Source organism: Dendrobium catenatum, unplaced genomic scaffold (assembly GCF_001605985.2).
Source record: "Dendrobium catenatum unplaced genomic scaffold, ASM160598v2 fragScaff_scaffold_1220, whole genome shotgun sequence".
In the NCBI taxonomy this organism is placed as follows: Eukaryota; Viridiplantae; Streptophyta; class Magnoliopsida; order Asparagales; family Orchidaceae; genus Dendrobium; species Dendrobium catenatum.
Genome location: NW_021319682.1, coordinates 11,707,606 through 11,726,881, shown reverse-complemented (window position 1 = coordinate 11,726,881; position 19,276 = coordinate 11,707,606). Strand labels below are relative to the sequence as shown.

The 19,276-nt window shown below is 35.1% G+C and overlaps 1 protein-coding gene across 8 annotated transcripts in view; it reads left to right on the top strand.

Annotated features, from left to right (window-relative positions):
- The window catches only part of LOC110115162 (cysteine protease ATG4B), a 35,279-nt gene continuing 16,003 nt past the window's right edge, over positions 1-19,276 (top strand). Inside the window, exons 1-6 of one of the 8 annotated variants that reach the window (XM_028699091.1) lie at positions 420-625; positions 4,911-4,980; positions 5,061-5,327; positions 5,438-5,523; positions 5,604-5,654; positions 5,828-6,213. In XM_028699091.1, the coding sequence (XP_028554924.1) occupies positions 5,120-5,327; positions 5,438-5,523; positions 5,604-5,654; positions 5,828-6,213 (731 nt within the window). In that variant the 5' untranslated portion in view covers positions 420-625; positions 4,911-4,980; positions 5,061-5,119. Of the gene's footprint in view, positions 125-401; positions 648-4,861; positions 5,328-5,437; positions 5,524-5,603; positions 5,655-5,827; positions 6,214-19,276 lie in introns of those variants that run through there. The other 7 variants (XM_020848306.2, XM_020848303.2, XM_020848307.2 and 4 more) reach the window with 7 other exon arrangements.

Here is a 19,276-nt window from a genome sequence, read left to right as displayed (position 1 = left end):
GAGTTCTTCTTACTCGCCGTTCGAGTTTGCTCCTTCGACGATATTACCTTCCTGTTCTGTTGGATCGGAAGTTACGACATTTTTTTTGATCTGAAGCAACAACGGGAGCTCGCTTGCTGTGAAGGTAACTTTCTCCTTTCGCGCGCTTCTTCGAGCAAATCCCGTAAATCCGCCGAACCAAAGGATTTCGTAAATCCGGGATTTACCACGAAAAGAGGGAATTTTCCGTCAACCGCGGCTTTGATTTACCGTGAGATTTGTGCATTTTAGGCCGTTTGGCTGGATTTCGCCCAAATCCGGCCTAAATCCGCATACCAAACAGCCCCTTAATAATCTCTAGTGGACTACAGCCAAACCGGCGGATAACCCAAACCGAAACCGAATATAGAGAAATAAAGTTTTGAAAGAACAATCGGTCCATTAGGTATTTTTTTGTTCTGGGTCGTGAGGAGTTTGCGTGCCGTGCGTGACCTAGGCTTCTCCCCTCTTCGGCTCTTCGTCGTCTTCCGTTCTTCATGCGACAGGCGAATCGGCGGGTAGAGAGACAACCGTTGTTCAGTCGTTTGGCCGTCGGGAGTCTGGTCACGGTAGTGGCTAGCTAGCTTGGTGCTCCGGTCGTTTGGCAGTTGGGATTTTTTATCTCTGTTGTATGATCTTATTTCTATTCAACATTTCTTGTTTTGTTTTGTTTTCTTCTGTTCTTCATGTGAGGTGACTCTTTATTCAACTTTTTTTTTTTAATTTTTCTTCAGATCTATAATATCTGTTTAGGAGAATTGATCTTGAAAGTTCAGGTTTGAAATGCATTTGTTATAGATCTGAAGAAAAATAAAGTTAGCACATATTATATCAAAAAAGTTAATAGGTAATACTTAAATTATATTTATGATATAACTTAGATTAAATATGAATTAAATAAGAATTAATTAGATTAATTATAGTTAATACAAAGGAAGCACATTTTAATATTTTACTATAAATGCCTTTCTCACATCCAACAATGAAAAATTCTTGTAGTGACGTTTTTGCAATGTAAAAAAGAACAATTCATTGGATGATAATAGACAATAGTGGGAGTGGAGTTAAAAACATGCAAGATATTCAATTGATAATTTCTACAACCATTATTCTCCTTATATTACATATCCACAATCACCTAAACATGCATCGTTGATCTTCTTCCTAGATCACAAGTACTTTCATTTTTTCCTCAAAGAAACAGTTTAATCAATATTTTATTAGAAAGTCAAAACTTCCTCATAAAACACCAAAAAAATATTTAAACAGAAATAAACAGCTCATTGTTCTTTCACATAACCATAAAAAATATCAATTCCATTTTGTCGGCCTGCTTGTATCTCCAAAAATTATGGATGTGAAACCTAGGGCATGTCCTTCTCACACGCAATCAATCAAAACACAAACAATTTGCAAAATTAACAATACCTAGAGGCGAGCCCATAACGGGGCTAAGAAACTGTGATGTGTTCCTCTAAGGAATAGTTTCTCCAACATCCTTGCATAAATTCATGGTAGATCAACGTATATCACCGGTGTCGGCGAAGTGGAACACTCTGACGAACTCTGCTGACCGATTGATGGTGTGGAAACAACAAAGAAATGATAGCTCTGCTCTGAATCCCAAATTTTCGCAAGAAATTATCCGGATCAATCAGAACTGAAAAATATGATTGATTTCTTTTTCATTATTTTGATAGGTGACGGTGGGAAATTTGATTAAAATGGCGTTGCGTGTGACGCGCTGATACGAAACGACTGTACAAACGATATAAATGTACTGAGAATTGCGCAACCTAACTCCATGGGGTTGACTCCAGTCCGGGTTGACATTCTCCTTTGTTTGAAAATTTATTTTAATAAAACATATATGCATATTTTAAGTAATTTTTTATTTTAATAAAGCATATATATTTGCATTATTTTTATGCATGATGATGGAAAATTCGATTAAAACAGCGTTGCGTGTGACGCGTTTGCTGCATTCTCTCTTCCCTAGAGGAGAGGACGTGCAGCCATGTGCTCGGGCTGTCCGCCGAGCAACTGGATGTCCAGCGTTGATACGAAACGACTATACAAGCGATATAAATGTGCTGAGAATTGTGCAACCTAACTCCATGGGGTCGACTCCAGTCCGGGTTGACATTCCCCTTTGTTTGAAAATTTATTTTAATAAAATATAAATGAATGTTTTAAGTAATTTTTATTTTTTAAAATAAAAATACAAAAATTTGATTAAAAAAATAAATAAACGTCATTTATATTTAATTGGCATAATTTAGTAGGTAAATTATAATTATTCAATTATGTGATAATTATCCTAATTAAATCTCATTTAATTCATAATTAATCTAAGTTATATCATAAATATAATTTAAGTATTAACTATTAACTTATTTGATATAATATATGCTTCATTTGTATAATTAAGTTTATATTGAGAATGAAAAGTAAACACCACAATGACGAAACAAGAAAGAAAATAAAAGACATTAGGATTTAATGAAAAAAATTCAAGTATCTCTCACTTTCCCTAGAAACATAAATTTGAAGATGCTAACAACACTAATTAAAAAAACTTCTAAAAATGAAGAAAAAATTCCATGAAATTTACTAAATTGTACTGGCAAGAAGCTTGGACAACAACCCTTCTAAACTTGTCAGCACGATGCATACAAATTCCAGGATTTTGGCCAAAACAATGCATAATAAATGGTATTTTGTAAAATTAATTATTCTATCAGTAAATGGTTGTTATTTGTTGATCACCGTCTTTAATAGTAATTTACTTAAACAAAGCTAAATTGTCTATAACAAATGTATTTTTATAGTGGATTTTTGGTGTCGTGTGACTCCATGGGTTTTTCCATATTTTAATTTTTTTTTTTCCGTTAAATCCTAATTTCTTTTACTTTCAGCTACATTTACTTTCTTGCTTGTTTCGCTATTGTGGTGTTTACTTCTCATTCTAAATATAAACTTAATTATACAAAGGAAGCATATATTATATCAAAGAAGTTAATATTTAATACTTAAATTATATTTATGATATAACTTAGATTAATTATGAATTAAATGAGATTTAATTAACATAATTATCACATAATTGAATTATTATGGTTTACCTACTAAATTATGCCAATTAAATATAAATGATATTTGTTTATTTCTTATTCTCATTAAATTTTTGTATTAAAAAAATAAAAAATTACTTAAAACATTTATATATGTTTTATTAAATTAAATTTTCAAACAAAGGGGAATGTCAACCCGGACTGGAGTCGATCCCGTGGAGTTAGGTTGCGCAATTCTTGGCACACTTATATCGCTTGTACATCCGTTTCGTATTAGCGTGTCACATGCAACGCCGTTTTAATCCAACTTTCCACCTTCACACATCAAAATAATGCAAAAGAAATCAATCATATTTTCCAGTTCTGATTGATTCAAAGAATTTCTTGCGAAGATTTGAGATTCGGAGCAGAGCTGTCATTTATTCGTTGTTTCCACACCACCAATCGGTCGGCAGAGTTCGCCGGAGTGTTCCACTTCGCCGACGCCGGTGAGATACGCCAATCTACCATAGATTTAGGCGAGGCTTTTGGAGAAACTGTTCCTTAGAGGAACACATCACAATTTCCTAGTCCCGTCGCGGGCTCGCCTTTAAGTATGGTTACTTTTGCAAATTATTTGTGTTTTGGTGGGTTGCGTGTGAGAAAGACATGCCCTAGGTTTCACATCCATGACTTTTGGAGATACAAGAAGGCCGGCAGAATGGAATTGATATTTTTGATGGTTATGTGAAAGAACAAAGATCTGCCTATTTCTGTTTGAATATTTTTTGGTACTTTATGGGAAAGTTTTGGCTTTCTGATACGTCATTTTGTAATAAAATATTGTTCAAACTGTTTCCTTGGGGAAAAAATGAAAGAACTTTGATATAGGAAGAAGATCAATGATGACTGTTTAGATGATTGTGGATATGTAATATAAGGAGAATAATGGCTATAGAAATTCTCAATTGAATATCTTGCGTGTATTTAACTCCACTCCCACTATTGTCTGTTACCACCCAATGAATTGTTCTTTTTTACATTGCAAAAAACGTCACTACAAGAATTTTTTCATGGTAGGCTGCGAGAAAGGGGAAAAAAACTGTTTTGAAGTCTCGATTGGTATTTTTATTGATATTTGTACTTTTAGGCTTGAATAATGATATATAGAAACAATGTGTTTGGCTAGCCTGTGAACTTGCCGTAGTGACCCCAGGAGATGAAACTATAATTGGAATGCTTGTTGCTGAAGGACACAGCACCGGATGGTAAACACAAACCTTCAGAGCGTAGGATGTCATGTCACAGCCCAAATATTGCTTTATACTCTAGCTCTACTTCTTACATGAAGCCTATTTGTCATGAATTAAGAAGTTTGACCTGTGGTATATGATATATATATAAAAAAAAAGATGTTGGGAATTAACCAGGTTACAAGTTGGTGAATGTCAAACCAGGGATAGTCAGCCACTGTGGTTTTTATGATTTAAATGAAGAACTTTTGGTGAATCTAGTTTTGCCATTATGTTGATAGCATTGTGAAACTAAAATCTAAAGCTTTGAAATCACAGATTTAATGTTTTCTAATGCCACAGAAGTTACTACCATATTGTAACTACGTTGACTCTAGCATATTGTAGTCAGGATGCAGTATGGGCTGCTGCTCATCCATTACCATCTAGATTTTAATTGATGATGTTTTTTTTTTCTACATATTCTACCTTAATAGACGTTGCATACATCCATCGGTTATGTTACCAACTTTTTATTGTCTGTGCATGCATCTCTAGGTGATGACGAGCTTACCTGAGAGAGCTGTGAATTCAAACTTTCCTGCAGGACAATCAAGTGACCCAGTGGATACACAGGCAGTTGGTTCAAAGACGGAGCAAGCAGCTAGTCACAACAGGTCTCCAAAGGCTTCCTTGTTGTTAACTCTATTCTCTTCCACCTTTCCCATCTTTGAGACACTCTCCAACCCATCCTCAGCTGATAAGAAGGAAATTAAACCTAGAAACTATGGATTGACGACTGCCGTTAAGAGAGTTATGACTGGAGGCATGATGAGGAGACTTCAGGAGCATTTCCTAGGTACAAGTAAGGCTGACTTTTCAAGCTTGACCAATGAAATGTGGCTCTTGGGTTCTTTCTACAAAGTTTCATCAGGAGAATCATCTACTGATATAAATACTAATAGTGGATTAGCTGCATTTTTAGAAGATTTTTCATCAAAGATTTGGATCACATATCGGAAAGGTTAGTTCTTCCTTGATTATTATCATAAAAACTTGTGTAGCCAATTCTACCTTACTTGAATGTTTTTTTCCTTTGAGTTGGCGTGTTAATCCCCATTGTAATGCCTGCAGGTTTTGATGCCATTGGTGACTCAAGGTTCACTAGTGATGTCAATTGGGGCTGCATGATTAGAAGCAGTCAGATGCTCGTTGCCCAGGTGTAGTGCTCTGTACAGCATGATATCACTAATGTACACTTTTGTTTCTTAAATTGACTTCATTATAAAATATATTTTAGGCACTGGTATTCCATCACTTGGGGAGATCCTGGAGAAAGCCACAACAAAAGGTGAGAGGGATCATCCATTATACATTTATACGCTCCCGTGCCCGCGCATATATATATATATATATATATATATATATATCTTCATGCTATAGATAATTAATTCAGCCAGTGATGAAGCTCCTCATATTTGCAACATATGGATTGTTAATGATGGTACCCTCTTAATTATGCAGCCATATGATCGAGAATATGTTGGCATATTATATCTTTTTGGTGATTCTGAGGCATGCCCATATTCTATTCACAATTTAATTCAAGCAGGAATGGGCTATGGTCTATCTGCTGGATCATGGGTGGGTCCATATGCCATGTGCCGCACGTGGGAAACTCTTGTTCGTGCTAACAGAGACAATGGTGATCACAGTCAAGGAAGAACAACTTTGCCTATGGTTTTGTACATTGTTTCCGGTGATGAAGATGGGGAACGAGGAGGTGCTCCAGTTGTTTGCCTGGATGTTGCATCTAGGCTTTCTTCTGAATGTATTATTGGTCACTCCAATGGGGCACCACTTCTATTGTTAGTTCCTCTGGTCTTGGGATTAGAAAAGATAAACCCCAGGTAAGTTTTGGTACCTGCTATTTCTGGTCAAAATTTTGCGTTATATGGTATATATGCATTTCCCTCTTATTACTTGGTTGACATATTTAGTTCAACTTTATTGCCTGGAGAAATTAGTGCAATCTTGAGTTTCATATCAACTTTTTTAGATATTCACTTCAGCTTTATCGCTTGGAGAAATTAGCACAAATGCACTTCTTCGTTGCATATCTTGAGTTTCACATTAACTTGTTGATGAAGTTTTTTTTTTGTTCAATAAATGCTTAATCATTTAGTAAGGGTAGCAATGATAAAAAGGGAATTTATCTAAATATTATAGCTTCCTTCTACCTTGAAGCATGCTGAAGGTTTACCTTTTATAATATAAATGTTTCTCAGCTATCAGTTCTAAGTGCATTAAACGGTTATTACAACTATTGGAATTTGCACAACTATGAAGTAAACTTTAGGAGATTGTCAGAGAATGCCATTTGCGCCTTCTGGGTTTGTTAAATGATCATCAAATAACCAAAAATCCAAAAATAGTTGCAATATGCATGGTTGAGGAGGGAACAACAAAGAGAGGATGAAAGAGAGAAGCTTCAAGTTTTTAACTTGAGCGATCAACAATTACAACTTGGATCATGAGAGAGCACTCATGATATGCATTAGGGGTAATTTCATTCAATCAATCATATGTAGGGCTGCAAATGAACCGAGCATTCGACAAGCTACTCGTGGCTCGGCTTGATAAGAGCTCGTTTATGTTCGTTTGATAAGGTAAATGAACAAGTTTGAACAATTTCGACAATACTTGATAGCTAAATAAACAATCTTGAACAACCTGACATTCGGCTCGTTTATGTTCATGAACAATATATAAAGCTCGTGAATATGCTCGTTAAGAAGCTCGATTAGATTTTAAAAAATAATTGTTATTAAAATTATTAATTTAATAAGTTATATTTACTAATTTAATTAATTGAATTTACTAATTTTAAAATAAAAAATAGGTTTAAAAAGACCTGCTCACATTTCCAATAGTCTGGCTCACGTTTAAAAATAAATATTAATTGGGTTTTTTATGTTCACATTTCTAAAATAGGTTCTCCCGCTCCTACAGTTTCCAAAAAAAAAAAAAAAGTTCCTGCTCACGTTTTCCCACCCGCTCGTATTCATGCATTAGTCCCACACAGCGAAAAGATTATTTGTTTCACTCTATAAAATGAAAAAAAAACAAACAAAACGTTCGAGCCGGAGCGGAAGTGGGAGGGCCGGGCGAGTGGGTGGATTCTACCACTTCTTGTTTGCAAGCTTACTCGACTTTTCCTTAATGAGTGGCTCGATAAGGTCTAGTAAACGAGCTCGATTTTGAACATGAACCGAGCTCGAGCATGCTTTTTTTAAACTAGCTTGAGTTCGAACAAATGTTCAAAATGTTTGTTTCTTACCGAACCGAGAGCTCGAACAGATGCCTAGCAAACGAGCTCGAACTCGAACAAGCTAAAGCTCGGCTCAGCTCAGTTCATTTGCAACCCTAATCATATGTAGTCAATGACCTAAATATAAGGCAGTTATTATCTTGATAAGGCAATACATGTTCTATGTTTAAAACAAAACTTATAAGCATACTTAATCTTTTAATGGAATGGACTACATGCATTTTTATTTAATTTCTTTTATCTTGTGTAAAATGTTTAGGATATGTACTAACATATTAGATTTAACATGTTTAATATTTTATTTATAAGTAATAGGGACATATTATTCCATGCCGCCCTAACTAATGCATTGGAACCTTAATCTTATGTGAAAGTCTTGATTTTGCATTAAACTTAATTTTAATTAGATTACAATATTATTCCTGCTACATCTCCTCGTTCCCTGATTCTCTCTCCACTCCCTCCTAGTTCTCTCATTTCTCCTCCCCTAATTTCTCTCCTTTGTTCCTTTAGTTCTTCTCTTTCTTTGTCTCCTCTAGCATTCCATTTTGGAGTTTATCATAATTGAATATATTATAAAAATCTAATAAAATATGAAAAATTATGCCAAAAATAATCATTGGCCTAAAGATGCCTAAAAATTGATATGCTCACCTTTTGTAGTTGGATTTCTCTTCTCATGACTGGTCTAATAGTAATTTAGGTTTTTTGGCCTAATTTGACTTGAGTAGTTGAGTTGAATGCACCTTTTTATATCTTGAATTTATTATAAATGCGACTAAATATGCATGAGAGAGTTTGCTCAATCTGGTTTAAACATATACGATGTTTCATTATGTTGATTGGTTTATTTGAAGTTAGAGGGAATTGAGGGGCACTATGATAAGAACAAGAATAAGTATTGCTTATTTACAATCAACTAAATGAAAGGAGAAAAATCAAAGGATAGAGGAAATGCTATAAGTTATTGTATGTTGAAAATATTAGCAAATAAAGTTAAGCTGGCAGTGGATAACAACTTAAAATATAAAATTATTGAGGTTAATACTGATAGTGATTGTGATTGCTATTAAGATAATTATCCTCTGGGACATAATTAATGTGGTTAATGCTTATATACTTCTCAAGTTGTTTTAGAAGATAGTTTAAAAAAATTATTTTGGGAAATGATGGATCAACTACCTTAATGATAATATTGGAGGTAATTTAACTGGGTATATATGTTCAAGTAGGATGGGCTATGAAAGGATTTATGGTTGAGGAGATAAAATATTATGGTAGAAGCTATACTTAATTTCATAGTGGTCTATGATCTTGCAATAGTGAATACATACTTAAAGAAATAAGGTTACTTACAAAAGTAAATGCACTAATTTCTAAATAGTTTTTTTCTTTACTTGGAAGGAAAATCTTTTTGCAAAGATGATAAGTTGATTTCAGGAGAATACATACACATAATATAGGCTAATAGTTATGGATATATATGTTAAGAATATAAAGAAAACAATTAAAATAAATGGTTGTTTGGATAAGATGGCGAAATTTGAAAGATAAGAAAATATTAATATTTCAAGATATATTATTAAAAGAGGCAAATAGGAGTTTTTTTAATTATGCCAAACTTAATGTGGGGTAAGATTGCTAGTTATGTTAAGAGGATTAGTGTATAAGCCTTAAAAGAGTATATAAATAGATAATATATAATGATATTTAGTGGTGGAATGAGGAGGTATCAAGGGGCGACAAAAATTGAATACTACTGAGGTTTATAATGTTTTAAAGATAATTCTTTTTCTTCAAAGATAGTTGCAAGTTAAGCAAAACCTACAGCTTTTGATGATATATACAATATGCTTGATAGTAAGACAAGTACAAAGTATATATATAAAATAGCCAAGGTAAGAAATAACAGATCTATTGATTTTGATCAAGTTAGATGCGATAAAATGAAGATAATTAGACAGATGAAAATATGCTAATTTGATAAATTATTAAATGAGAGTTTGAATGAATAAATTATTTTGGTTGGTCATAATAAATGATATGATAAAATATATATTATAGATTGACCCAAAAAATATAAAATGCTGTTCACTCTAAAAATGATGTATATTAAGCTTTATATCAAGATGCCATAACTATTGAATTTTGGAATGATATAGGGGAGATTGTGGCGATTTGATTAAGAAATTAAGAAATTCTTTCAAGTGAATTTTGAATACTAAGATGATGCTAAATGATTTGGAGAAGAGGCATTTGGATACTGATATTTAAGAATGAAGGCGATGCTTAAAATTAATTTAACAATGGAGGAATCAAACTCTAAAGTCATGTAATGAAGTTATGATAGAGAAAATAATGGAACATCGACTTAGAAAAATTATAACAATTTTGGAAAATTAATTTAATTTCTTGTCAGGAAGATCTACTTGAAAGTGATTTTTGTGTTAATTAATTGAGAAGTGTAGACAACAAAACAAATGATCTTCATATAATTTTTATTGATATTAAGAAGAGGATATGATTGAGTACTATGATAGTTGATTTGGTATATTTTATGACAGACATGCATAAAAGATATGTTGACATTATTAAACATACGTGTGATGAAGTACTAATTAATATTAGAAATAGTTGTGGGGTAATCCAAGAATGTCTAATTACCATATATTTATATTAAGAACAAACATTGAATAGTGCATGTTGACAATATGAAAAATTTAAAATCTTAAATGTTCTTCAAACAACAAATGATTTAGATTCGTTCACAATGCGTATGGTACTCACTCTTAAGCTTATTATAGATGTAATAACAAATATTCCAATTCACTTTGAATATAATTGTTTTGTGCATTTGTATATGTTTACACAGATTAACATTGAGAAAAAGGTGTTTGGACTGGCTTAACAAATTACTTTGACGACCACAACTCACTAAACATCACTAAACAATGAATAAACACTAATTACAGTAAACTATAGGGCCCAAATAATGTTTAGAACAACAGAACATTTCAGTCACTTTGGATTCTAGATTCCAGTATTGCCATTTCAAGCTTTTGACAAGGTTATCGAGGATTTGAATCTGCTTTCTGATGAGGAAGGTTTCCTGATTCAAGATAATGCTGTTTCCCTTCCTGAGTCCCATTCCCGAGAGGAGATTTGGCTGGAAAATACCACTTTTTGATAAAGGAGGTTTTTTTGCTTCTATAGATGCCATTTAAAGTTACTCTTCACAGGAACTTCAACTGGAATTTTGCCATCTAGTTCCTAAATTTTAACAAGAAGAGTTCTCTTAACCATGGATAAGCATGATGATAGGATTTTGTTCTGTCAGTGAAACCTCGTAAATTCTCTAGAATCCAATTGAATTTGTTTAGATGATATCACTCTCTCCGTATAAGGTTGGATAATAGCAGGAAGACCAAGAAATAGCCTATTAGATCTTCTTCCTTGGGAGAAAACAATTGCCTGAGCTCTTGATAACCAATATGAGGCACTTCTGATCAGGTCTAAAGTTCTCACAACAAAATTTTACTGCAGCCATCCTAGACTGTATTTAGAGATAGGTTTCCAAGTCTGGGATCAATTGTGGCAGAGTCTTTGGCTCCACTATGATCACCTTTCTCTTCTTCCTTCTAATATATGAGAGTCAAACCAAGAATAGGGAAATCTTTCCCAATAGTTAGGACAACCTGAAATCTAATGTTCAACAACTCCCATTCTATTTGAAGGGATGGGATATTTATATGCTAACCACTCCAAATACACATGTGCCTCCTTATTTACTAAACTACTTTTATGAAGGAAAGAAAAGAAATCATGACCTCTAATAATTAATTATGAAAAGGACCCCTCCTCACACTATGACTCTACACGAGTTGAAGGAGGCTCATCCTTGATGTTTTGAAAATGCTCTTGCTTGTAGTAGGGTGAAAGTTTTGCTACTAACTTAAGGCTTTGATATCAAATTGACATCGATAAAAAGGTGGTTGACCTGTCTGAACAAGTTATTTTCAAGAGACAACTCACTAAACATCATCAAACGAAGAACAAACACTAGTTACAGTAAGCCACAGGACACAAATACTGTATAGAATAACACAACAATCATTCACTTTGGATTCTTGTTAACGACAGCTATTTCAAGCTTTTGCCAGGTTATCTTGGATTTGAATTTGCTCCTTGATGAGGATGGTTTATTGATTCAAGATATACTGATTTCCTTTTTTGAATCTCTTTCCTAAGAGAAGATTTGGTTAGAAAATACAACCACTTCTTGATACAACAATAAGACCAATAAATAACCTATTAGATCTTTTTTCCTTGGGAGGAAACTGCAGCCCAAGCTCTGGGTAACTTCTATAATGCACTTCTAGTTAGGTTTGAAATTCTCGCAACTAAATTTCATTGCAGTCTCCCTGGACCGCATTTGTAGATAGGTTTTCAAATTCAGTGTGGGCCAACCACTAATGAATTTAGTCTGGAACTCATGTTCCAGCAAACGCTAACCAATTGTGAGATCTAGTTCCTCAAAAAAACACGAGCCACCCCCCCTTTCTTCTCAAATCCACATGTAATAAAAAATAATACTTCGCCACATGATATTTTACATTTGAACTTTCTCTTTTATTTGAATCACCATGATTATCAATATCATTTGATAGGCCATGGATTGAAGTTTTCTTTTCCAACTTAGGGTATAGGCGCAATAATTAAACTTCTTTATAGTTTGTTCAACCTAAAATCCTATTCCAACTTATTAATATTGTAACTAAAAATATTAAAACTTATGCAAAACAAATGTTATCATGATTGGACCCGACATAACTTCTGTATAACAATAGGTCATATTAGATCTAGATCTACTTGGAAATAATTCCTTATATCATCTTAATTGCTCATTATAGAGCCGCTATATTATCATAATATGATAATAAAGTGGAAGTCATCATCTTTATATACATATATCAAAGTTGTTTATATTCAAAATACTTGTATACAATAATCATGATACTTTGATAAATCTAGTAAAATACATTAAACTCATGATTGCAAAAGAGTACATCTATAATGATCTCACTTCATTGGAGTCTTACCCTTCATTGAAAACATGTAAATATAGTAGGGGTGAGCGAACAACTCAAAAGTTTATATGCGACTTACAGCTGTATTCAATGCACAAAAAGGGGAAAAAAAAAGATTTATGCTAATAGCTATTGTATCAGAAACAATAAACATCAACGAAGTAAATCTCAATCCTAATACCCATATCAAATTATTTTGTATAAAATGCAAAGAATGACTAAAGTACATCATCCCAGTGTCATATATTTTGTATGTTATCATTTCATATTAGAAGTAGTTTATTCAATTCATGTTATCATACATAGCAATATAAGAGGTATTTATCATCACACACACACACACACACACATATATATATATATATATCTCATGGTTGTTTTAGCTGATAGTATCATATCTTGTGGTATATTTTCTTTTATCAATCATAGCAAGTCATATATGGTATCACCCATATGTTATTTAAGTTAGGTACCATAGTGTATGACACTCAAGCCAAATCATGTCGTAGATTTGCGTTTCCCATCATATATCGAGTTTGCATTACTAATCTAAATTTAAAAGAAAGCTTGAAGGCCCACCTTGCTATGCAGGATATCATGTCTTTGCCAACTAGAATGATAATAGCCAATCTTTCTTGTGATATATTTTTCCACCAATATTCAAGCACATCAATGCTCTCTCCCTTATCTCTTAAACCCCAACCCAAATTAGATGACCTGCCCTTTTTTGAACTCTTTTCATGTCTTACAGTCCCCTTTTAGTTGAGCCCACTTATTTTTAACCTTGTTCTTTCGTATTCTCTTTGTATACTCTCCTTGAAATTCTTCATAAAATTTTGCCATCCTGATTGACATGAGTGCTTGGTCGGTTCCCTAGCAGATGCTTTTGCATCCCTTCACATACCACTTTTATTTGGTGTATTAGTAATAATATATGATCAAAACTCTCTATCACAATCAAATTTGTATTACTTTTATCAAGATACATAATCTCTTATTTATTAGCATCTAGGAGATGATTAGGATATAATTTGAGACCATAGTAGTTAACAACACTTATACTACCAACATCATGCCAATCTAAAGACATATTATCTTCTTAAGTTCAAGACATACATCAGTTATCTTGATGCATGCAAAGAGGCTTGATAAAGTTAAGTTTTTATCACGATAAGCGACACTTAAAACCATAAGAATCAAGATAAAATTCAACCACAAGAAGCACTCTTTACTCAATTTTCGAAGGATAATTTATTCAAAGATTGCTATAATTTACTTAAAATTTTCTTGTGCATGGGGCCTGCACACATATTTTCAATTATTTGGTGGGTATGGTTTAGAGTTCTATAGAAAAAAAAAAACTAAATTTTCCAGTGAGTTTGGGCATGAGCATATCTATAATAAAAATATTTGAATCACATATTGCAGGGAGTTCACGTTGCAGGAAGGTTAATTTCGAAAATAGCTATCCCTTGAATGATAACTGGCTAAAAATAAGTCTATATCTCCCTTGTCTTCAGCACCCAGGAAATGATGTATCCAAATAGAAAATCTTGCGAGCTTTGAAAATCTCCGAAACAAACATAGTTTTCTTAAACCTCGTAGTTGAGTAGAAATCTTCAAGTTTTCTTTGTGCATACATAGTTGAACGATTAAAGGGCAACATCTGCTGTCCTGATATTTTGAGTATTATCACTATAGCCAGCTTCTAAAAGTATTTATTATAGAATATAATGCTTTATTCCTTATTTACGATCTTTCTGGACTACAACTTTTGGAACTTGTCACTTGAGCAAACATCACCAGGTTAACTTTAGTTGTTGGCTTATTGCTACTTGGAAGTGACAAAGGTGATGGCTTTCTGTTATAGCAGCAGAGTTCCTTATTAATTAGCCTGTTCATGTTGCTGAGTATCAAGCCTAGAGCAAGACCTTGGAATGCTAGTACTGCTCCAGATTTAGAGTGTCTAGCCTGTTGATACATATAAAGAATACAGGTAGGAGTAAATCAGTAATTTCTGTAAGTTAGTGATAGCCCATTAATATTGGAATGAATTTGTTAGGGAGTTTGGATCTGAGGAAGACCTATGTTTTTCTTTATACACCAATGATCAAATTTATTTTCAACCTAATAATTTAGTTTTGTGGGAGGGTCAATGATTTTTATATTTCTATACCAACATATTCTTCATATATCTAATGTGAGATTTAACTCAATACTTTCATGCGCTTCAATAATTTCCTTCGTGTGAGAGCTCACCACATTGACCATTACTCGCTATCAAATTGAATTTTTTTTCCAACATCATTAATTATCGTGCACGGCTTAACCACTTGGAGCTATGCTGTGGGATTTACCCTTCTTTGAACTTTGCTTAACTCTGTCACAATTCCTAGTAGCTACTAGAGACCCAAAAACCTCACAAAAATTAATGTAGAAATTTAAAATATAACATAAAACTTAACCCTCCATAATCTACACTCTTAAACACCCCAAATCCCCTAATAAATGCCTCATACATCTTTCCCCCCCCCCCCCCCCAAAAAAAAAAAAAACCTCTTCTCATATATGTGATAAAGGAGGTTCTGTGCCTACCTAAGTAGTTGTGCTGCTTCCAGCCGCATCAATACTCCCCTCTCAAAAAGTCACATTATCCTTAAGGTGAAAAATGAGAAATTGATTCTAAATACTACTATAGGGCTCTCATGTCACTTCATACTCTGGTAAATCCTTCAACTTGATCAGCACCTCCCTAATCCCCTTATTTCCTTGGCGCATCCCTTTTACCTCTAGTGGTTTTAATAACACCTCCATATCCTCTGACAGTGTGGCTAGTAGTGCGGGCGAGGGTGTGCGGTTTCCAATGGCTCGTCTTAGTTGCGATACATGGAATACTAGATGGATGGCTGAGGTCGGTGTAATTGTAGGCGATATGCTACTGCGCTAATGCACTCCACTTCCTCGTAGAGCCCAAAGTAGCTGAGAAAGAGCTTCTAATTCCTTTGTCAAGCCAAAGTCCTCTGTTTGTAAGGTCGAATCATTAAATAAACCCTGTCCCCAACCTCAAACTACCTGTGTCTATCCGTCTGCTTCTTCATGATTTATTGTGCTCTCCGTAGATGTTCCTTCAATTTTGCCAAAATCTTATCTCTTTCTCGCAAATACTGCTTCGCTGATGATATTGGTGTGTTTCCATGCCCATAATGTATTAGATGAGGTGGATTCCTCCCATATATAATTTTAAATGGCGTTGTTTGGGTTGTTGTATAATATTAAGTATTATAACAATATTTCTCCGAGAGTAAACATTTGGCCCACATCTTTGGTGTATCTGATACAAAGCAATGAATACATGTCTCCACACTATGATTCATCACCTCCATCTGACCATCTATTTGGGGGTAGTGAGCTATACTCCGTTTTAGGATAGTTCCCTGCATCTTGAATAACTCCCTCCAGAAGTGGTTCATAAAGACCTTATCTCGATTGGACACAATGGCATCAATATATCATGTAAACTGACCACTTCTCTAATGAGCGCGGTTACCACCGACATCGCAGTGTATGGGTGGCATATGGGAATGAAATGAGTGAATCACAGTGAACCCATTTGATCTAGGTAGTCCCTTGATAAAGTCCATAGTCACGTCTTCCCACACCTTCTCGGGTAATGCTAAAGGTTGTAGAAGACTACCTGGAGTTATAGCCAGGTATTTCTGTCTCTGACACACATCACAACTGGCCACCAACTCTTGTACATCCTTCTGCATATCGACCCAATATAGCTTCATTGCCAGTCTATGATAAGTCTTTTGAACTCATGAATGTGGCCCCCAATTAATTGTGCCATGAATTTCTGCAACAAGTGAGGGACATGTGGTGATGCCCTCGAAAGCACAAACTGTCCTTGATATATCAGCTTTTGATCTATCAAAGAATAACCAGGATGGCTATCCTTGTCTTGTAGTAAGTGTCCTTTGATCTTACTCAGCTCCTCATCCTGCTCGCTCTCATGCTTCAGGGCCTCTTAATCCACCACCATGGGAACAGATAGAGCCATAACCTGAGGGTCTTTATCATGCCTGGAGAGAGCATATGCAGCTTGAGCTTGTATTGGATCTCAAAGTCATAATCCAATAACTTGGAAAGTCACCACTGATGCTCTTCTATCGTCATCCTTCGCTCTAGCAGAAACTTCAAACTTCTCTGGTCGGTCTTAACTTTGAAGTGTAACTCCAACATGTAAGATTGTCACTTCTGTATTGCCAACACCATCGCCATAAGCTCCCTTCCATATACTGATTTCATCTTGGCCCTATCGGTCAATACCTAGTTAAAATAAGTTATGAGTCTCTGGCTGTACATGAGAATTTCTCTGAACCCATAGCATTATGCATCAGTCTCCACTACAAATGGCTGGCCGAAATCTGGTAGTGCTAACATAGAGACACTCATCATGGTTTTCTTTAATTGCTCAAACGCTAGGGTGGCTGCTACCCCCCATTTTAAACTATCTTTCTTCAGTTGCTCTGTCAACGAACATGTTATAAAACTATATCCCTTCACAAACTTCCTGTAGTATCTTGTGAGTCCCAATAACCCCCCTCAACTCCTACAAGGTTTTGGGTAAGAACCACTCCAACATAGCCTCTATATTGGAAAGATTTGTAGCTACTCCTGATTTGGACATCACATGTTCCAAATACTCCATCCTCTACTGTGCAAAGGAACACTTTTTCAAATTAGCATACAATTGATGCTCCTTCAATGTCACTAACATGGCCCTCAAGCAAGCCTAGAAAATTTCAGGTTCAGGTCAACCCATTTTTTTTGGGTTTGGGTCAACCCATTTGTCATACGGGTTGTGTTCGATTTCGAAATTTTGACTCATTTTTAAACGTGAGGCGTAAGCCTCATGCCAGTGAGGCGAGGCGGGCTTCAAGGCGGGCCTCAACCAAGTTGAGGCGCAGGCCTCATAGAAAGAACTCGACGCGTAAGCATCGAGGCGTTTTTTACTAGAATTGCGCAAAGGCGGGCCTCAAGGCGAGCCTCATATTGCGCAATTTTAAACCATGCCTCTGGTGCTCTCGCGGTCTCGCTTCGCATTCAACATCCAATCTTGGGTCTCTACTGATGAGGACATCACTCAGAGATTCCGACATGTGTACCATCGACGAAATCGTAGATCGATGGCTACGATTCAGAGTCTTTACTTTTGATGTATTTTTGTTTTATTTATTTTACATTTCAGTGTTTCTAGTTTACCCCTATGGGTAGTGAGTCTTTATTGTAACCCTGAGGGTATTTGAGTCCTTTTTTTCTTTTCTTTGTGATTGAGACCTATATAACGGTCTTGTGTTTTGTAAGAGGTTAATAAATGATTCAATGTAATTTTGATGTTTGTCTTTTTCTTCTTGTGCGTGCACTAGAGAGGAGAGAGAGAGCCCGAGTTGAGGGCGAGCGCATTACCCACCAATCATTGGAAGAGTCCGTGACTTTGTGGTTTATTTTCTTCTCTTTACCCTTTTTCTTTCTCCCCAACCGGCCGCCCCATACACCTCCTCAAACCACCTGCCGAAGTCCCCCCTTGCCCCAACCGTCGGCCACCTCTCCACTTTCCTCTAACCCTTTGATCCCTAGCCATTCCCCATTCTCAAACGCCAGCCACCTTTCTTCCCACAAGGTCCACCACCGGCCCCAAGCCCCTCTCCCCTTTAATGATGAATTCAATCATCATTACTACTTACCTAAAATAGCCTACATAATTTGGGAAATAAAGTTCCTAAATATGAAATTCAAATTTTGAATTTCAAATAGTTTCCTAAATTAACAAAAGCTATATTAGGAAAGTTTTAAACCTAAGTACAATTTAATTTTAAATTGAATTTGATTGAATTATTATTTTCCTAAAGTAGAGAGCTCAATTAGGAAGCTCTTAATTTTCTTCCCAAACCTTCATCCCTCTCTCTTAATGCCGTAGACTCCCCTTTATTGTCCACCTCCTTCGAATTTCCTCTTTAAGTCCTAACCTTAGTTGAATTTGAAATCAATTTCGAATTCAATTCTCTCCAAAATCACTTAAGTGTGAAATTAATTTCAGATTTCTTGGAGTTTCTGATGTAGAACGGAAACACGGGCTTTGCTACGGAGAGGATCTCCTCTCCAAAATCTGAAATTGTTCATTGCAAAAACTGAAATAAATCTGGATTTGGTGGAGAATAGCTTTGCCAGGGAGAGTATCTCTTCTCCAAAAATCTGTGAGCAATTTTCAGGTTCCTTTGTTCCAAAACTTGTGAGGAGAGGTGGGGAAAGAAACAAGCAACAAGAGCCTTTGAAGTTCTCGGCCAGCAGCAGGGAGAAAATTTGTTGACTCTCAGATTTTTCTCACAGAAAAAAAAAAACTGAGAGGAAATTTGGCCAACCACAGCAATCAGAATTTGGAATTACACGTAAAAAAAAGGAGAAGGTGAGAGAAGGGAGGAGGCGGCGGGTTAGCTGTGAGAGTGTGAGGCTAGATTTCCCCAAAGCACTTTAATTCAATTAAGTAAATTGATT